Here is a 17,939-nt window from a genome sequence, read left to right on the forward strand (position 1 = left end):
ATGGTTTGTCCTTTTTAAAACTGTAAACCACCCAATGAAATAGGTAATTCTGTTTGCTCCATTTCAGAGAGACAGTGGGAGAGAGTAACTTGCCTAAAGATGAACACTATTAAGTCTCAGAACTGAGATATGAACATGAATAGTGTAGCTTTTAAGCTAACAGTATTTATTAAGGTACATTATTATATCAATATCAAGTATTATTTGTACTAATGTTTGGGTACTCATTAATTTCTCAAGAGTATTTAACAAGGATCTTTTACAGGTCCTATACACTGAGGAATCAGAATGAAAAAGACTCACTATCAAATTTGAATTTTACAGTCCAACATGTGAAATATAGAAATAAACAAATAATTACAAGTGCTGTACTAAAAAAGAATGTGAATGTGTAACTGAAACCCAAAAGATAGTACAGTAAAATCTGAGAGTTCAAGAAAGCTCAAGAAGGCTCAATTTACCTTGGTTTTAAATAAATAATATTTTCCTATCAGGAAAATAAATTAAAAGGTATTTAAGCAGAAGAAATAACAAGAATAAAAACACTGAAGTATGAAAGTGCTTAATCTAAAGAATGGAGTAATCTAGAATAGTGCTTTTCAAACTTTAGCCCACAAACCTGCTTTCTGGGATTTAAAAAAAAAAAGCACATTCTGGTTGAATAGGGAGTGAGATTCTTCATTCCTAAAAATCTCTCATTTGAGGCAGATGCAGCTGATTCTCTGGCCACAATTTGAGTTGCAAGACTTGAACTGTGATCCTCAACATGGAGCCTTAGACTGCTTGCATCAAAACTGCCTTGACTATTTGCTAAAATATTTATATTCTCAGCCTATCCTAGATGTATCAAATTAGACTGGTGTGAGATGGAGAGGGAAATATTCATTTTAAACCTGTAGTTACCATATGATTCTCATGCACATTAAATTTGAAAACCATTAGGTTTGGAAGTTCAGAGACTGTACAAAAAGAGTGTGGAAAGTAAATTCAGCAAAACTGTGAACTAAGGGATCTTGAATATCTAATTTAGGAGTTTGAATTTTATTAGACAGGCAATGGGTGACCATAGAAAGTTTTAAATGAACATTGACATTGTAGATTTGTGTCTTATGCAGATCACTTTAGAAGCAATCTAAAAATATATGGGATCATGACAGGATAACTTGTATGGATTTTCCCCACTGACAAGTAAAATCTATAAAGTGGAACAAAATATATGACACAACTGTTCTCAATGAAGAACATGAAGAAAGAACTGTGATCTTGGGAGAAGGGAAAGATACAAAGTAAGCCCCCACAGTATTCCATGATTGCCCTAGCCTTCTGCCTGAGAAAACAAACTCAACACCTTTAAGGGAAGATGACATAATGAAGATTTCCTGTAACAAATAATACATAATGTCTAACATGCAATAAAAATTGATAAGTAAAGAAACCAGAAAATGTAACATGTAGTCAAAAGGAAAAGCATTCAATAGAACAAACACTAAGGTAATCCAGATGTTAGAAACAACAGATAAGGCACTTAAAGCAGTCACTAATGATAGGTTCAAGAATTTAAATGAAAATATGGAAAAATAAATGAACAGATGAGTAATCAGAGCAGAGAATTTGAAATTATATTTTAACACTAAGTGGAAATTCTGGAACTGAAAAATACATTTGAAATGAATAAGTCTTAGCAGATTAGAATCAGATGGGAGATGGCAGACAAATGGTGTTGAAACTGAATTCAAATAAACAGAAATAATAAAATTTTGAAAACAGAAAGGGGATAGAAAAAACTGAACAGAGACTTGGTAATCTCTGGAAGATTATCAAACAATCTAACATACATATTTGAAAAAATAATGGTCAAAATTTCTGAATTTGATGAAAACAAATTTACAGATTTAAGAAACTCAATGTTCAAAAAGCATTGTGCACAGGAAATCATATACAGGATTATTATAACCAATCTGCTGAAAACCAAGGATATTTTCTCTTCTCTTATTTTCTTTAAAAGATATTAATGCTTAACAGAAAAATTCTAACAAAGTATTGGAGATTATACATGTATAGATGTAAGGTATACGGTAACAACAGTATAAAGAATAAAGATTGAGTGGAACTATACCACTGGAAGGGTCTTACATTTAAAGTGAAGTAGGCCAATATTAACAGAAAGTACCTGTGATATGTTAAGGATCCATAGTGTAATCACTAGAGTCATCAGTTAAAAAATAATGCATAGTACTTCTTTTCTCTTTAAATGACATTGTTAAGAAAATGAAAAGGCAAGCCATAGAGTGGGAGAAATTTTTTCCAAAATATATATCCAATGAAGAATCTGTATGCAGAATATATAAAAGTCTGTTACAATTCAGGAAAACAATAAACCAAATTTAAAAATGGGAAAAAGGGTTCAACAGACACTATACCAAAAAAAATTTAGTGACAAGCAAATGAAAATTTATTCAATTTCATTAGTCACTGGGGAAATTCAAAATATTCATAATGAGATATGAATACACATCTAATAGAATGGCTAAGATAAAATATACTGACCATACGAAGTGTTGGCAAAGATGTGGAACAACTACAATTCTAATACATTACTGATGGGATGGAAAATGATGTAGCTAGTTCGGTAAGGAGTTTGGCATTTTCTTATTAAAATTAAAAATGCACTTATGATATGACCCAGCAATTTCACTCCTAGATATTGCCCAAGAGAAATAAAAACAGTTCAAAGATTTGTACAAGAACGTTAATAACAAATTTATTTATAATAGTCAAAATCTAAAAACAACCATCAACAAATCCTTCAACAGATGGATAGTTAAATAAACTGTGGTATATCCTTATAAGGGAATACAACTTTCCAATAAAAGAAATGAATTACTAAACACACAACAACAGCATTATGATAAGTGGGAGAAACCATATATAAAAGAAAACAAACTGAATAGATTGCATTCATATAAAATTCTAGAAAGGGGAAAACTATAGGGATAGAAAAGACATCAGTGGTTTCCAGAGGTCAGGTGACATGGAGGAGGGAACCAATTGCATAAAGGTATGAACTTTTGTGTATGATAGAAAAGTGTTATATCATGATAACAATGATGGTACATGAATATATACATTTTCAAAAGTCATCAACTTGTACACTTAAAATTGTGAATTTTGGGCTTCCCTGGTGGCGCAGTGGTTGAGAATCTGCCTGCCAATGCAGGGGACACGGGTTCGAGCCCTGGTCTGGGAAGATCCCCCATGCCGCGGAGCAACTGGGCCCGTGAGCCACAACTACTGAGCCTGCGCGTCTGGAGCCTGTGCTCCACAGCAAGAGAGGCCGCGATAGTGAGAGGCCCACGCACCGCGATGAAGAGTGGCTCCCGCTTGCCACGACTAGAGAAAGCCCTCGCACAGAAACGAAGACCCAACACAGCCAAAAATAAATATAAATAAATAAATAAAATTTAAAAGAAATTGTGAATTTTATTGTGTATAAATTATACCTCAATAAATCTGACCCTTAAAAAAACCCAACCAAACAAACAAAAACAAAGCAAAACAACAACAACAAAAGTATGAGACCTAACTATCTACATGGAATTTAAAAGCTAAACTTCTGCTCTGTTTTTACTAATGAAAGCAGAGATGCCCTCATTTGTGAAAAATACTCAGGTCTGAGGCAGGCCCAGCATTCGGGGGTGTGTAATTGAATGTGGCCAATAAAACGATTTGAAAATCACATTATTCATTTTGTGAGCATTAATAATAAAATAAAGTTCAATTGCAATATTTCTAAAAATCCAAAGAACTGTATAAAAATAATTGTTCTGTATGCATCAAAAATACTAAGATCAAGAAAGGCAAGGAAAGGCAGAGAAACTCCTTCAGTTTAAAGGAGACTACAGACACAAGAAAACTAAAAATATATGATTCTGGATTGAATGCTAAACAACACAAAAATAAATAGCTATAAATGACAGTATTGGGATAACTGACCACATTTGCATTTTGAGTATAGATTAGATAAGGAGCATAGTATCAATGTCACATTTTCTGATTTTGATAATTGTACTGTGATTATGTAAGTGAATTTCCTTTTTCTTAGGAAATAAAGATAGAAGTATTTAGTAGCTATAGGGAATGTTGTCTTTAATTTCCTTTCAAATGATTCTGAAAAAAAATAGAGTGATGATGGAGATGGGACAAAATATAAACAATTAATAAATCTGCATAAAGTGTATATAGGAGTTTCTTGTAATAGTCTGGAAATTATTTTGTTTAAAATAATACTAAAATAAGAATTAAAATATATGGGGAAGAGAATCACAGCCCAAAATTAATCAGATGCCTACTGCAGTAGTCCAGGGAAGGTATAATTAGAACTAGATTTAATACAATAGTAGTATGAAAAAAAAAATACAATAGTAGTATGAATGGCTACTTTATATTGTTTCTGTGTTTAAAGTGGAATGGTAAATTTAATTTGTTTTTATCTTTGTTAAGAAATAAGTAATCATGCATTCTGTTATGGCCTCTTAAGAATCTTTGCCTACCTTGTGTCCTAAGATTCTAAATTTGTTTAAATTTGTTATAAAAAAGTTATAGTCCATATATACTTCTGTAAAATATAAGAAAACAGAATAACTAGAGCAAAGAGAACTCTAAAAATGGAAATTTAGGTTTGATAAACAGAGGTGGAAGAACTGTATTTTCTTAAGATTGTAGCCCTAGATCATTCAGAACCCATTTGTGTGGCTGTGTCATGCTAAGTCTTGGGAAAATGAACTAATACAGAAAGAGTCTTCCTGACAGTCAAATTCAGAATTCATGGTTTCACAATACTGCCTTGACCATCCACCACCAGCTTCCTATTCCTTGAAGCTCTTCTACTTTCACCTCCTGCCATTTAGCAGAAAAGCCGGCATCAGACTCTATTTCCTACACCCTGAACTCAGTCTCCATTCAAGTTTTGTAGGATGATTAGTAGGTATTAAAGACAGTTCAGCACTTACTGACACTTTTTCCCAGAAGGAATCGGGCAAATTGACTAGGCATTGATGGGTCCTGAAAAATGATGAGTATTAGAGCATTTGCATGACGAATCACAGGAATATGTGAATGTGAATCATGGGAAAATATGGCTCTCTTCCCCCACAGAGATAAACTCTCTAAAGGTTGGGGGAGGGTTGCAGAGCAAAGTGAAAGTGATCCAGATACGAGCAAATGGCTGTCCTCAGCCCCCGCCTCTGCCACCACCACACCTGCACATACAAAACTGAAATAAAATCCTGTCACAGACTCACATGACATTGAGAAAGAACAAAGTATTTTGCAATATAACAGTAAGACTCAACTGTACTTGATTCTAATCATTATCCTAACATTTACTGGATAACCAACTTTAATCTTTAATTTTCTTTTCAGTAAAATAAGGACTAATATGAAACTCACCAAGTTATTTTAATGATAGAAGAAATAATGTATATAAAACCTAGTGTGATATTTAGCTCGTAATAAGTACAGAGTAAGTTGAAACTTACTACAATCAGAAAATGAACATTTATATTTAATTTATATGTTACATAAATTCATATTTATTACAATCTCAAGGATCTGCCCCAACACTGAGTATCCCAGCCTTTCCAATCCACTTTTATGTTTACTTTATGATCAGGTACTGAGATTATGTTGGAACCAAGGATTAATGTAAGGAAAAAAACAACTGAAGCAAAAGTAGGAGAAATAAAAGAAAGAAACTAAAGAGAACCCTAGAGGTATATTTTTATTAAGGAAAACATGCAGAAAAATGCAGCTTCAATGTGCTTCTTTCATCCTCAAATGCAACCTCATCTTCTGCACAGAGGCAGCTTGGTCTCCTTGTAAGGAGCTCTGGCAAGAGAATCAGATTGCCAGGTCTTAAATTCTGGCTAACCACTAGCTAACCATGTAACCCTGGAGATAATAATAGTATTCATTCTCAGGGTTCTTGTGAAAATTAAATGAGATAAACATGGAAAGCAATAAAAAAGAATGTGTTTTGATGATATCTGCTCAACAAAGAGTTAACTAAAAGTTTATCCAGTAATGTAATTCTGTGGTCACTCTGCATATTTTCCATGATCACTAATTTGCAAAAAAAAAAAGCCTACAGATACACATCATCCTTGGTTCTAATACAAAACTTTTGTACCTTATAAACTGCCAAATGCAAGGCTGTAAATCCATTTCTTGTCAGTCGAGATGGGCGGAGGCCTTTTAACATAAGCGTTCTAATATGTGACTTGTTGCCTTAGAGAAAAAATGAAAAAAGTTAAACTGTGGGGATAGACTAAGTGACTTAAAAATCTCTCTTTAACTTAATGATAAATATCACACTGATGTATGAAAATGTCAGACTGCTGTTCTGGAGGCCATTTTTAAAGTTTTCTGTTAATTGACAGCCTTACTTAGTAGTGAACATTCCTACTACATTTATAAAACTTTGTATCAGTGCTGTATATTTTAATGCATTAAAATATACATTTTATTTTGGTGCTTTGGTTACATTTTTTATTTGGTGCTCTCCTCATCATGTTTTAAAACATAAAAACATGAAAAAATTCACCCTAGTAAACTATTTGTGAAAAAGCTTAGATAGAAATCTAGCTGTGCAGGATTCGTCAGAACATCATTAGCAATGGAGATTATTTAGATCAGAGAAATCTGGAGAAAATGACTAAGGTTGGGAAGGTGTGTTTAAATTTGGGAAGAAGATCTGTTAAGTAGGGTCTGTTTGGGAGGAGTGGTTAAGGGATATGTTTAGTGTCAATACTATACATTAGTGTTCTTTTAAAAACTGAGTTCAAAGGATACTAGTTTGGATTAACAAAAAACTATTCATTCACTAATTCAGTAAATTTACTGAGTACCTACTATAAGCCAGGCACCATCCTAGGTGCTTGGGGTATATTAATGAACCAAACATAACAAGATATGAGCGAAATTAAACTCTTAGTCTTCACTTTGATCAATCTTCACTTTGGGATTTTATCTTTGGCATTTATTACCTTCCACATATCTTACTACAGACTGTGAAGCAATTGCTTGATGATATTTTGGGAAATGCTTTAAGTGCTTCTGAATTTAACCTAATCCGTGACTGGCGTGCCCAATACTGAAACATACTTTTTTTTTCCCCCCAAGCTAACTTGATTCAAGGTAGGAGCACAATAAAACTTAAATTCAGAGCTAAATCAATTGTAATATCTGCCTGGTAGTTAGTTACTTCTTCAGCTAAAGGTTATCAGGGTTCTAGGGGCAAAGCAAAAGAGAAAATTGGGTATGAATAGAATTCTCTTGCTGACTATTAAGCAGTTCAAATCACTGACCATATATTCATATAGCCAGCTTATAAAGTATTGAGTTCCAAGCACTCACCTCCACAAATGCAACATAAATGAAGTAGAGACAGACCATTTTCTGTGCGGTAATTTAAATTGACTTTACTGAAGGCATCATCAGAACTGAAAAAAAATATTTTACAGATGATTACAAATTTCAGCTTTTAGTTTATCATTTTTCATTTGAAAAATTATAATAGGGAATCCTGTTACTACAAATTCAGAAACATATCTTTTCTAGGATTCTATTGTACCTAGAGAAAAGAATTTTGAGTATACCTCTAGATGAATAATAACTAAAATTGTGAGAAAATAATATTAAAAGTTTGAGACACCAAGTTTAAATTAAAGACTATCATACAAGTTCTATGTTCTACATATAATTTGAACTTTTCAGGGCACCTTAATGAATTAAAATTTGTGTATAAGTAGAAAACACAGGTATTTGAAAATAAACCCATTTCTCTCACAATCAAAACCTTATATAATATTTACGGAGAAATTCAAGAAATTCTCTCCAAAAAGAAAAAAAAAACAAAAAGGTAGCATTTGATAAGAGACTGGAGAAAGGAATACAGTCCCAATGTATTACAAATTCTGCCTGAAGCAAAGTTTCCTTGTACTCTGGCTGGGTCAGATTTCACAGATAAAGAAGGTCTAAACTCTGATAAGGTACTATGATACAGTCCCAGGTGAGAAGAGAAGTAGTGTTAGTGATTCAATTAATGAAATCCTTGCCTTTGAACAAAGACCATTGCCCCAGGAGGGCCCTAGAGAGCCCTAGGTAGCCTTTGAAAAAAATGTAAAGCTAAAATTCTCGACCTCTTGAGGTCACTGGTACTCCCAGGACATTTTTCAGTAGAAATGAGATCATATCTTTGGCCTCCCAGGTTAATTTCAAGCTGCCTCCTGCCTATTTAAATCTCCAGCAGCTTTAGTGAGATAGCAAAGTCTTTGGTGAATGAGCCTTCCATATCATTTGTAAAGTACTTACACTTGAAAGGTACTATAAATTCAGAACATTATCATCAAGGCACCTAGTTAAGAACTTCAAAAGCTACTGAAATTTTAAAACAGAAAAAGAAAAGGTGCTATTCTCCAGGGTGCTGCTAAAAAGAGAAGCCTCTAATTCCAGGGATTTTGAAGGATTTCACTGAAATGCTTTAATTAGAAATGGCAAGTCCAGTGGTTTGTTTTCACAGACATGGGAATATTGCAGAACTTTCTCACCCTCTTCACTTTCTTGCTTTCCATGTTCAACTTCCCAGTAGCAAAGTCCACAGACATGGTTACTCACATTGAGAAATATACCTCAACTTGCTTTGGAATGCCACACGTTGAAGTACAATGAACACCAAATCATTTTTACAAATGTTGCTAATATAATATAGCAAGGAGCCCAGGATTTCAGGAAAAATAGTTAAGAGTTTAACTCACTTCTATCTGCATCTTCCTCAGCTCAATGAAAAATGCAAACAAACAAAAAAATCTGATGAAAATACCACTATTTAAAATGTCTACCAAAGGAGCCTAATTGTAAATGGTATAGCTATTTCATGGTATGAACAGAAACTTTACCAAATAATATGGTTCTTGGAAATATGTGGCCTTTGCCTGAGCCAGACATCTAAATTCTCAAAGCCAGGTGTATTATAGATGTCTTGGAGAAATTCAACTGGTAGGTACTACTAAACAAAGTGCACTCAGCAGCCCAACTTGGAAATGCATTCACAGAGGTCTTCTCCATGGTTATGATTTCAAATAGTACAGGTTTTCTGAAGAGCTGAACTCTGCATTTAAAGCTAGGTAGATTGGATTTCTCTCTTAAAGTTTATAGGAAATTAGTGTCCGTAAATAAAAAGGAAAAGAAAACTGTTTCTTTACTAGAAAACTAGCAATTGAAGATGTTGATTGACAGTGATTCAGAAGCTCTGAGCTGCTTTGGCTTTTCTTCCTTGGTCCTTCCATTATCTAGCAAATGAAACACAATAAGAACACAAGACAGAAAACAAAGTATTGGAGTGGGGCAGGAGAGGGAAGCTTTCTGTTAAATGTAAAGAACTATACAACCTTCAGCCTAAGAGAAAAAGAGAGAAGGAAGTATTGACACTTTCTTTTGAGCTAACTATAACAAACCGAATGGCAAATACTGAAAGAAGATAAAGCTTGAGAGCTCCTCTGTAGCAATAAACCCTTGAGAAAAATTAGTTTTTCAATGTGTATCTTTAATATTATACAGCAATACCTACCATGTTGTGATGTTTTAAAAGTGGAAAAAATCATTTCAGCAGTGTAGGTACTTCTTAAATCTTGGGCCTTGTATTCACACCAGGACTGAAATCCTATCCTGTTCCTGTCTTTAAGTAGTGCTTTTTTTTTTTTCTTTTTCTCCAATTTGGGCAAGTTATTTAACCTCCTCAAGTTTCACTTTCTTCAGTTATAAAATTATTAAAATGATTCATATGACATTGTGTTGTGAAGAAAAATGAAATCAAGTGCTTACTATAGTACTTGGTACATGATACATTATCATTACTATTTTTAGCAAGTTTACTGTGAATGTACAACTTTCCTTTTGTAGTCTAAGTCTTGAGAGAACTTTAGCACAATTTTCAAACCAAGTTTGACCTTCTTTGACCTCTCACATTTCACAACCTGTAAAATTTCCCTATTTTGACCAAGTTCACTGTTGTGACACCTAGCACCTATCAGTGATTCAGAGCAACTACTAGAATCACAGTTTTGTAATACAAGTCCAGCAGCATCATTACTATGGGGAAGGCATTTTCAGCACTGGAGATATTAAAAGAACAACAAAATCAAAGGAAAAAAAGGTTGTGCTGAAAATCATTTTATTGAGAAGGTAGACTCAATTGCTTTCTTTTTCCAAGTTCTAACTTTGATGATATATTCAATCAGTCTGGCACAACACCTACTGAACACCCAACTGTGTGCACCACCTGTGTTCTTAATGCTCATTTCAGGTTGTTTTCAACAGTCTACTTGATAGGAACTATTCACTAATTCCTGGATCGTTTAAGTGCGTCAGTCTTGGGAACACACACAATAGAGAGAATCCTGCAATTGACCTTAGCATTAGTCCTGATCTCTAATGCTCCAAGCAGGTTTGCAAAGAAAGTAAACACTGAATAAACAGAAAAATAAGGTGATAAAGTCCATTGCTTTATTTAAAAACAAAAACAATAAATGAATGTATATTGTTTACATAAATAAGACTGAAAGTATGAATTATATTAGAGACTTTTTATTCAACAATCATTCTTTAACTTACTGAATTTTACACTAGATTTGACCATTCATAAGTAAATCAGTACACAGTCCTAAATAGCTCCTTGTCAAAACTGAGCTGTAGTCTCTTCTATTTTCCTCTTGAATTCTATTTTCCCTGAACTCATGCAACTTCTATTAATGCCAACAAAATGAATAAACAGAGAATAGACTCCCATAGTGTTTGGCAGTTAAGTGCAATTTTAACAGTAAAATTTTTATCTTAACTTTAATAACTGGAATGTAATTTTTTTTTAATGAGAGTTACTTTGGGGCTATACTTGAATCCTAATTCTAACTTCCTGTTAACTTCTAGTCAAATGTTCCTGTCAAATGTTTGATACATGCAATTAAAATATTCAAGATTTTAAAGCAATCATTCCTAGGGGAGGTATTTTCTCTTCTTTTGCCTCTTCTAAAGGAACTGTATGTGTCAAATTCACTGCCAATTGAGCATCACTTATGTATTCTAATATCCTAAGCTCAATTGATTTTTTAATTTTCCCTTACATTTTTTATCACCTGCCATGCCATACTGTAACTTAACATATCCTAATGAGTTCACAGTGCTTGCTGGTGCATGAATGAAGTTCCTAATTAAAATGAAGTCACTATATGAATATATTTCTAATAGTAAATTCTGTCCTTCATCATTAAAAATGGTAGTTTTGGGCACAAAGGTTACTTTCTTTCTTGTAGCATAATGAACTCTTTTCTTAGCCTTTACCTTTTATCCAGAAAAGTATGCAGTTTTGTGATCCAATTAAACTTCTCATGACCTCATCCTTTCAAGAAGATATCTGACATGTTCACAAATGGAAACTTATTAAAATGTAACATTTGAACACTTGGCCAAAGCCAAAATATTCAGATAGGTAGATACATTTCTTAAATTAATTCATTGGCTGAAATATAGGTAAAGGCCAAGAAAGTAGAAAGAAGGTAAAAAATTTGTTATGGATCATCTAGTTTCCAAAATTGATAATTTAGGTTTCAAATGGCTGGTTGTAACTTCTTGCGCAGTTCTTGATGGCTGCTGCTGATTTCCCCCCAAACAATAAAAACAGAAGAATCATCAATAAGATCTGTTCCCAAGATATATCTCCAAGAAATATCCAGAAACATATTTGTCCAGTATCTTCCAGATCAAATCTGCAAGCTAACAATATGAAGCATATTCATTCTTTCATTCATACAATAAACAATTATTGAGATACAGTGGCAGGGTAAGAATAATTAAGGATGATAAAACTGGTACAATAATAATTATTATATCATAGGGTTATTGTGAGGTTTAAATGGGTGAGATCTTGTAAGACTTTTATAAATACTAGCTGCTATAATAACTATTTTTACTAAAGCACTGATATTATTTTAACTTTTTTATTGTTTTGCTTTGCATTTAAGAAGGGGGACAGGAAAGTGAAAAGGAAGATGGAGGCAGTATGGGATAGGAGGGAAGAATAGAGGAAGGATAAAAGGGGGAGAGATAGTGAGAACAAGTGACGTACTAAGCTAGAGAGAAAGAGACAGAGACAGGGACAGAAAGAGTGTTTGAGATCAGGCTGCTTCAACGTTTTTTACAAGATATTCCTGTAAAACTATTACTTAGCTAGTTTTACCTAGACAAGCAAGAAAAGAAATAGAGAGGTAGACAGTCTTGGGACAATGTGAATTCTCTGCTTTTTGGTTTGAGGTCTTTTTGTTGTTGTTTTCTGTTTCATTGCTAATTAACACAATGCACTTATCAAACATACCAAATAATCCTTTCACTCAATTTTATTTTTTTTAAGATGGAATTTACTCCCTCAATACTCTACTTAGCACCTTGATAGAGAATTTCACTCTCCTTTGGTAAGGTCAGTCTGTGATGTTTCTGGAGCTATTTATTTTATAATAGCTAATTTTCATAATTGGTTATAGTTCTGAAAAAGTAGGTTTTTGGAAGATATTTCATTTGGAGCATAAGTATGGTGGACTGCAGCTGGGCCCAGAGGAACTTTTCAGGGATAAGCAGGAAGGTACATCTCAGAAAACCTCCTTCGTTTTTTTTCTTTTTCAATTCTTCTAAATATTGCAACTGCTTTCCCATGGAACAGAGCATCCTCTTGACTATTCTTATTTATTAAACCTAATCAATTTCAAAGTGAGATATTAGCATTATTGACCAAGGTATATCTACTCAATGCCAAAATGAGATTAAAAATGAGAAAAAATAGGGTTTTTCTGATTATGTTGAAAAGTCATAGCACTGAAAAATTATAACTTCTTTGGAATCTCTTCATAGACATATTACAGATTAAGCACATTAAAAGTAGGCTCGACAATGAAATCAGAAAAACATAGTTCTGAAATTTCTAAAGATTTAAAAACATTGAAACAAAATAATTTAATTGGAAGCCTTTTAAAAGTTGCACGTGGAGACCCATCATGTAAGTGGTTTTCAAAGATCATGTAAGGGTCCGTGTATCACCAAGGTGTGGGAGTGGGAGTGTAAAATGTATTCTTCCACTCCCACATGCAGGGACAGTTCTAGTACACAGGACATAGCAAACTTGTAGAGTGGCATGGGGTAGGTGAAAAGTTTTCAAAGATAATTCTTATCCATACTTCTTTCCCCTTCCTAGTTTGAGAACTAAGATCATGAAGATCATACATTTTGAAGTGAAGTACAGATGGGTGGAATCCCTGTACAACTGTACAAGTTGTGTAACCTGGCTCAAGCCAGCTTAATTTGATTAGCCTTATTTTCTTCAGGTATAAAATGGCAAGCGCAAAACCTACTCCAGAAGGATGTGAACATAAACAATGACGATTAGTTTTTAGCTAACATTTTTGAGTGTTTACCATGTGCCAGTCACCGAGCTCAAAGCACCTTACATATATACATTTACAATTACATGAGCTAATGCATATTAAAATACCTAGTAGCATGCCTGGCATATGGTAAGCACTAAGTTGTTAATTTGTTTTCCTTTCAAGTGCTATCCAAATAGCTATTACAAATACATACAAATATAAATAAAGCTAAGTAGACAAAGAAGCTGCCTTTAGTGAGCACATATACTAGTGGTTAGACAGACCTGTAAAATGAATAAAGACAACACCAGGCAGTAAGTGCTATTATACTGATAAACATAAACATCAGAGAGAGCAAAGAGGAGGAAATAACCACACAATGTACTCCAGTGTACCACTTCTGTCTTTCCTTCTTCTGCCTTCTCTATTTCCTCATTTTTTTCCAGTCTCTCCTCTATTATCTCAACAAATGTTCAAAATTATGAGTGAATTCAACTTTATTGTGGAAGATGAGGGAACATTCAATTTCCATTCCTCTTCTTTCCCATAGCAAGCTCTTTTTTCAAAGCTGCTATAAATTGGCATAAGCAAGATAATGGTTTAGTTCTTTTTGTCTTTTTTAAGTTTAGTATTTATATTGCTCTGTACTATATTGTGGGTGAAAGCTATACCAGGAGATTGTGTATTTGAGGTGACATAAGTCTTGCTTTATGATGTAGAAAATCTCTTTTAATGAATGGAATTAGTATCTACCATGAATGCTATAAAGAAACTTGTCAACAAATGAAAACAACCAAAAAAGCTGCAAAAAAATAAAAACCCAGGCAAATCTATGTTTACACTAGTGATCTATGACTCTAGTATTAAATGCTTCTTTTTAGGCACCTTATACAGTTTTCCTTTTATCTACATGTTTAGAGGAAGCCTGATGTCAAGCAGCATTACACAGTTGTCCTTCACAGAAGTATTTCTTACATCGCATACAGCATGAATAAAGATGAGAAAGAAAGATTCTAAGATTTAACACCTAAAATGTCCTAGATACTCGATTAAATGTGATCTCATACAATATTATGTTTAAACTTCCCAACTACTCTTAAAATTTTGGTGTGTAAGCCAATGAATAAGACAATTTATATTCTCAATACTCCATTCTTTTCTTTCCTTGTCATCCATCATTTTATTCTAGAGAAAAGAAAATCCTGAGAACTCTACCCTAGGCAGGATTGACTTTCTTTCCCACGATGCTATCTGCCTTGATGGAAGCAGACAAAGCAGAGTACTCCGGTTCTGTTTGTTTGTTTGTTTGCTCCCTTGACTCTCTGTAGACCATACTAGTTGCCTGCTTTCTGTTTTCATATTCCTCATCGCTTCACCCATACCACCGCAGACAGAGTTCTCAGTGCAACTTAGGTATCTTTCTAGAAGTGTAGTTTTCTAACTTTAGCTGAAGGATCATTTTTAGCATGCAAAAGTATTACCTGGGGAGCTTGTTAAAAATTCAGGTCTCTGGAAATCATCCCCAGAGATTCTAATTCATTTGATATGGGGTAGAATCATGGAATCTAAAATTTTTGCAAGAACTGCTGGCTATTTTACTGCAGGAGGTCCTTAGCCCTTGGAGAAACATGATTCTAGGCTGTGGGTAATCCTCTCCTCAGCCACATTATTATCACTTCTGGCTAATGGGACATTTGTGTAGGTTCTTTGATGGCTTCAGCACCAGGCTACCAGTCTTCGTCTCCTCAATATGCCCTACCATTATTCTCAGGGAATTTGACATCAATTTTGATGAGCCTTCTAATACTCTAGTCTGAAAATTCTTCAAATCCCTCTTGATCACAATCTTTAAAAGTTATATTTCAGATTTTGGCACCATTTTGAATTGTTCTAGCATTTTACATTTTTATTTTTGAAAACATCCTCTTGACATAAAAACACTTTATCCTAACTTTCTCACTTCTTAACTTTGAATAAACTATTTGTTACTCCCACTTGGTAATAAAGTCTTCAGTCTTTCAAACTGCCCTTATTTACCCGATCAATCATGATAATAGAAACCTCCAGTTATTCAATGTTTACTGTGCATTAGGCCCTGTACTCAGCATTTGACATCATTTTTCAAATGTCCTGTAAGGTCGTTATTATTAACCTCATTTTACAGATGAAAATGAGCCTCAAGGAGATTAAGTAATATACCCAAAGATACATTGCTTGTAAATAAAAGAAACTGGATTTAAAACTATGTTTGCAAAATCCTTATGCTGACTGACACAGCTTTCTTACTCAGCTTAGGTAAAATGGTCAAGACATTAAGTTTTCTTGCTACCAGTAGACTTTCCATGTAACTCATCCATTCTTGCCTATATATCTTTACTCAACTATGCCTTTTATCTGGAATGCTTTACAAAACCAATGAATAAATCAAGACAACAAACCTTCTTTTTTTGTATTTGAAAGCCATCTTGTTTTTTCTTCCACTTAGCACTTGTCATAGGCTGTCTTCTGTGAGTTATTTATATATGCCTTTCCCTTCAACCAGATTGTGAAACTCTGGGAGCAAGAATCAGCGTGTAGTAGGAAGCTGGGGAGACCTTGCTAAAATTCACAGTTCTAGTGCTTACTGACCATATGACCTTGACAAGATCCAACGTCTCTGCTCCTTACTTTATTATCCACCAGGAGTAATATTATCTATCACACAGGGTCATGGTGAGGATTAAATAATGGTTTATATTTGATGTGTCTGGAATAACACCCTGAATATACCTGGCACAATAAATCCAGCTACAGTAGGACCTGCAGAAACAGCTGCTTGTTGTTGATGTGGTAAGAGAAAAAAGTACATTTCAAGCTTAATCCTTAAAAGGATATGTCTGTTTAAATTAGCCTTGACATATTTGCATAATACTTCCCAAATTTAAAAAATAACAACAAATACATGAGATTTTAACTTTATAAAGTTGAGGAAAATCTCCAATTTAATCACATTTCATTCAGCATATTTATCTGTCAATAAGAGCCAGAGGGTTTATGATTAAGTTCTACATTCATAGCTCTTTTCCAACAAAATTAATATGCATGTATAAATCTATTATACCAAAGTGCCAGTCACATCTCTACAGGACTTTCAAATGTTTTTCCATAAGAGAGCATATGATAATACTTGCAAAAGTCATCCCAGTGTATCTCATCATGAGTGTCAAAGCTGAGTTAATCATTTTGGGCTAAATAACAGGGAAAATTAACTACTTCCCAAACCACAAATTGAACACTTATGAAGGCCTTATTAACCCACTGACAAATTTTATATAAACTATATTATACATGGGTAACTTTATTTACCAGTTATGTGAGCTTTGTATGTTTACTATATCTGAAATTTCTTTTGAAAAATATGTCATGTGGTCATTGCTTTACACTTATTTTCCAAGTAAAATGGTTAGAGTTCTTTGTTATCAGTGCATTATATGAATAACGCAGCTGTAAGTGAGCATGGCTAATTGGCCTTCGTGGAACTTTTCCTCAGTCAGGCAGCTAAATTAAATTGACACCCCAAAATACATTGTTTCTCAATGCCAAGATTCAATTTCTCCAAAAGGTTGCTTGTGTATATAAGGGCTCTGTCTCTCTTTTTTGAACATTTTGTGTCTTACAAGGTTGTGACAATATGCCAGATTATTTTTATCTTGTTATCATGGAACAAAACCCACTGAAAGCCTGAAGCCAATATTACACATTGGTATATGATTGTTCAGGGGCAGAATGATACACAGTTTCATTAACGGACAGCGTTTCAATGTCAAGAGACCGAAGGGTTTGTTAAAATTGGAGTTCTCTAGTAGTCCAAAAAGAAAAATGTGGCCAATATTCTACCACCATTTGGGAAGAGAAGTCTTACTGTTTGTTGCTGGCATGGCTCACGAGAATGATCTAATTCTAGAGAAGATTATTCAGATCAGCAACAGTTTGTATTCAAAGGCTAGCCTTTAGGTTCCTTTCTCTTTAAACTTTAGTGATGGGAACAGGCAAGGCATATTTTAAGGAGATAAGATATTTGCATTTTAGGGGCTATATGAACGGGCAGGAAGAGATAACCTTATATTCTAAGGTTAACATAGGCGGTTATATGGGTTGTGTTTTTAAACACAGATATAGCTAAAAACTAGATCAACAATGAAGACACTTATACAGAGAAATAATAACTCTTGACAACTTTACCCAAATATATGCCTTAGTTCTGTAAGTTCTTTTTCTTTGATCCGCAGGTCATCTTCTAATCTTTCTATTACAATAACATAAGATTCACTGACTTTCTTCTTCCATTCATCTAGTAAAGAAAAACAAAAGGGATTGATTCATAGCTCTGCTTTGCAAAATGTAGACACAGATCATAACATACAAGCGATTAAAACTCTGTTTTTTACTCTGAATTATACAATACTTAATTTAAATTACTGATTGTGAGTTTAAAAT

General features: G+C 33.8%; 1 protein-coding gene across 5 annotated transcripts in view; it reads right to left on the reverse strand.

The window, feature by feature from the left end:
* Window positions 1-17,939, reverse strand: part of LOC309611110 (serine/threonine-protein kinase TNNI3K) — a 321,731-nt gene that overhangs the window by 279,903 nt on the left and 23,889 nt on the right. For all 5 annotated transcript variants that reach the window (XM_082355024.1, XM_082355027.1, XM_082355026.1 and 2 more), the window contains 3 exons: window positions 17,685-17,793; window positions 7,414-7,499; window positions 6,188-6,285 (listed from right to left, as the gene is read on the reverse strand). In XM_082355024.1, the coding sequence (XP_082211150.1) occupies window positions 6,188-6,285; window positions 7,414-7,499; window positions 17,685-17,793 (293 nt within the window). The remainder of the gene's footprint in view (window positions 1-6,187; window positions 6,286-7,413; window positions 7,500-17,684; window positions 17,794-17,939) is intronic.

Source organism: Balaenoptera borealis (genome assembly GCF_965194805.1).
Source record: "Balaenoptera borealis genome assembly, chromosome: 1".
Classification (NCBI taxonomy): domain Eukaryota; kingdom Metazoa; phylum Chordata; class Mammalia; order Artiodactyla; family Balaenopteridae; genus Balaenoptera; species Balaenoptera borealis.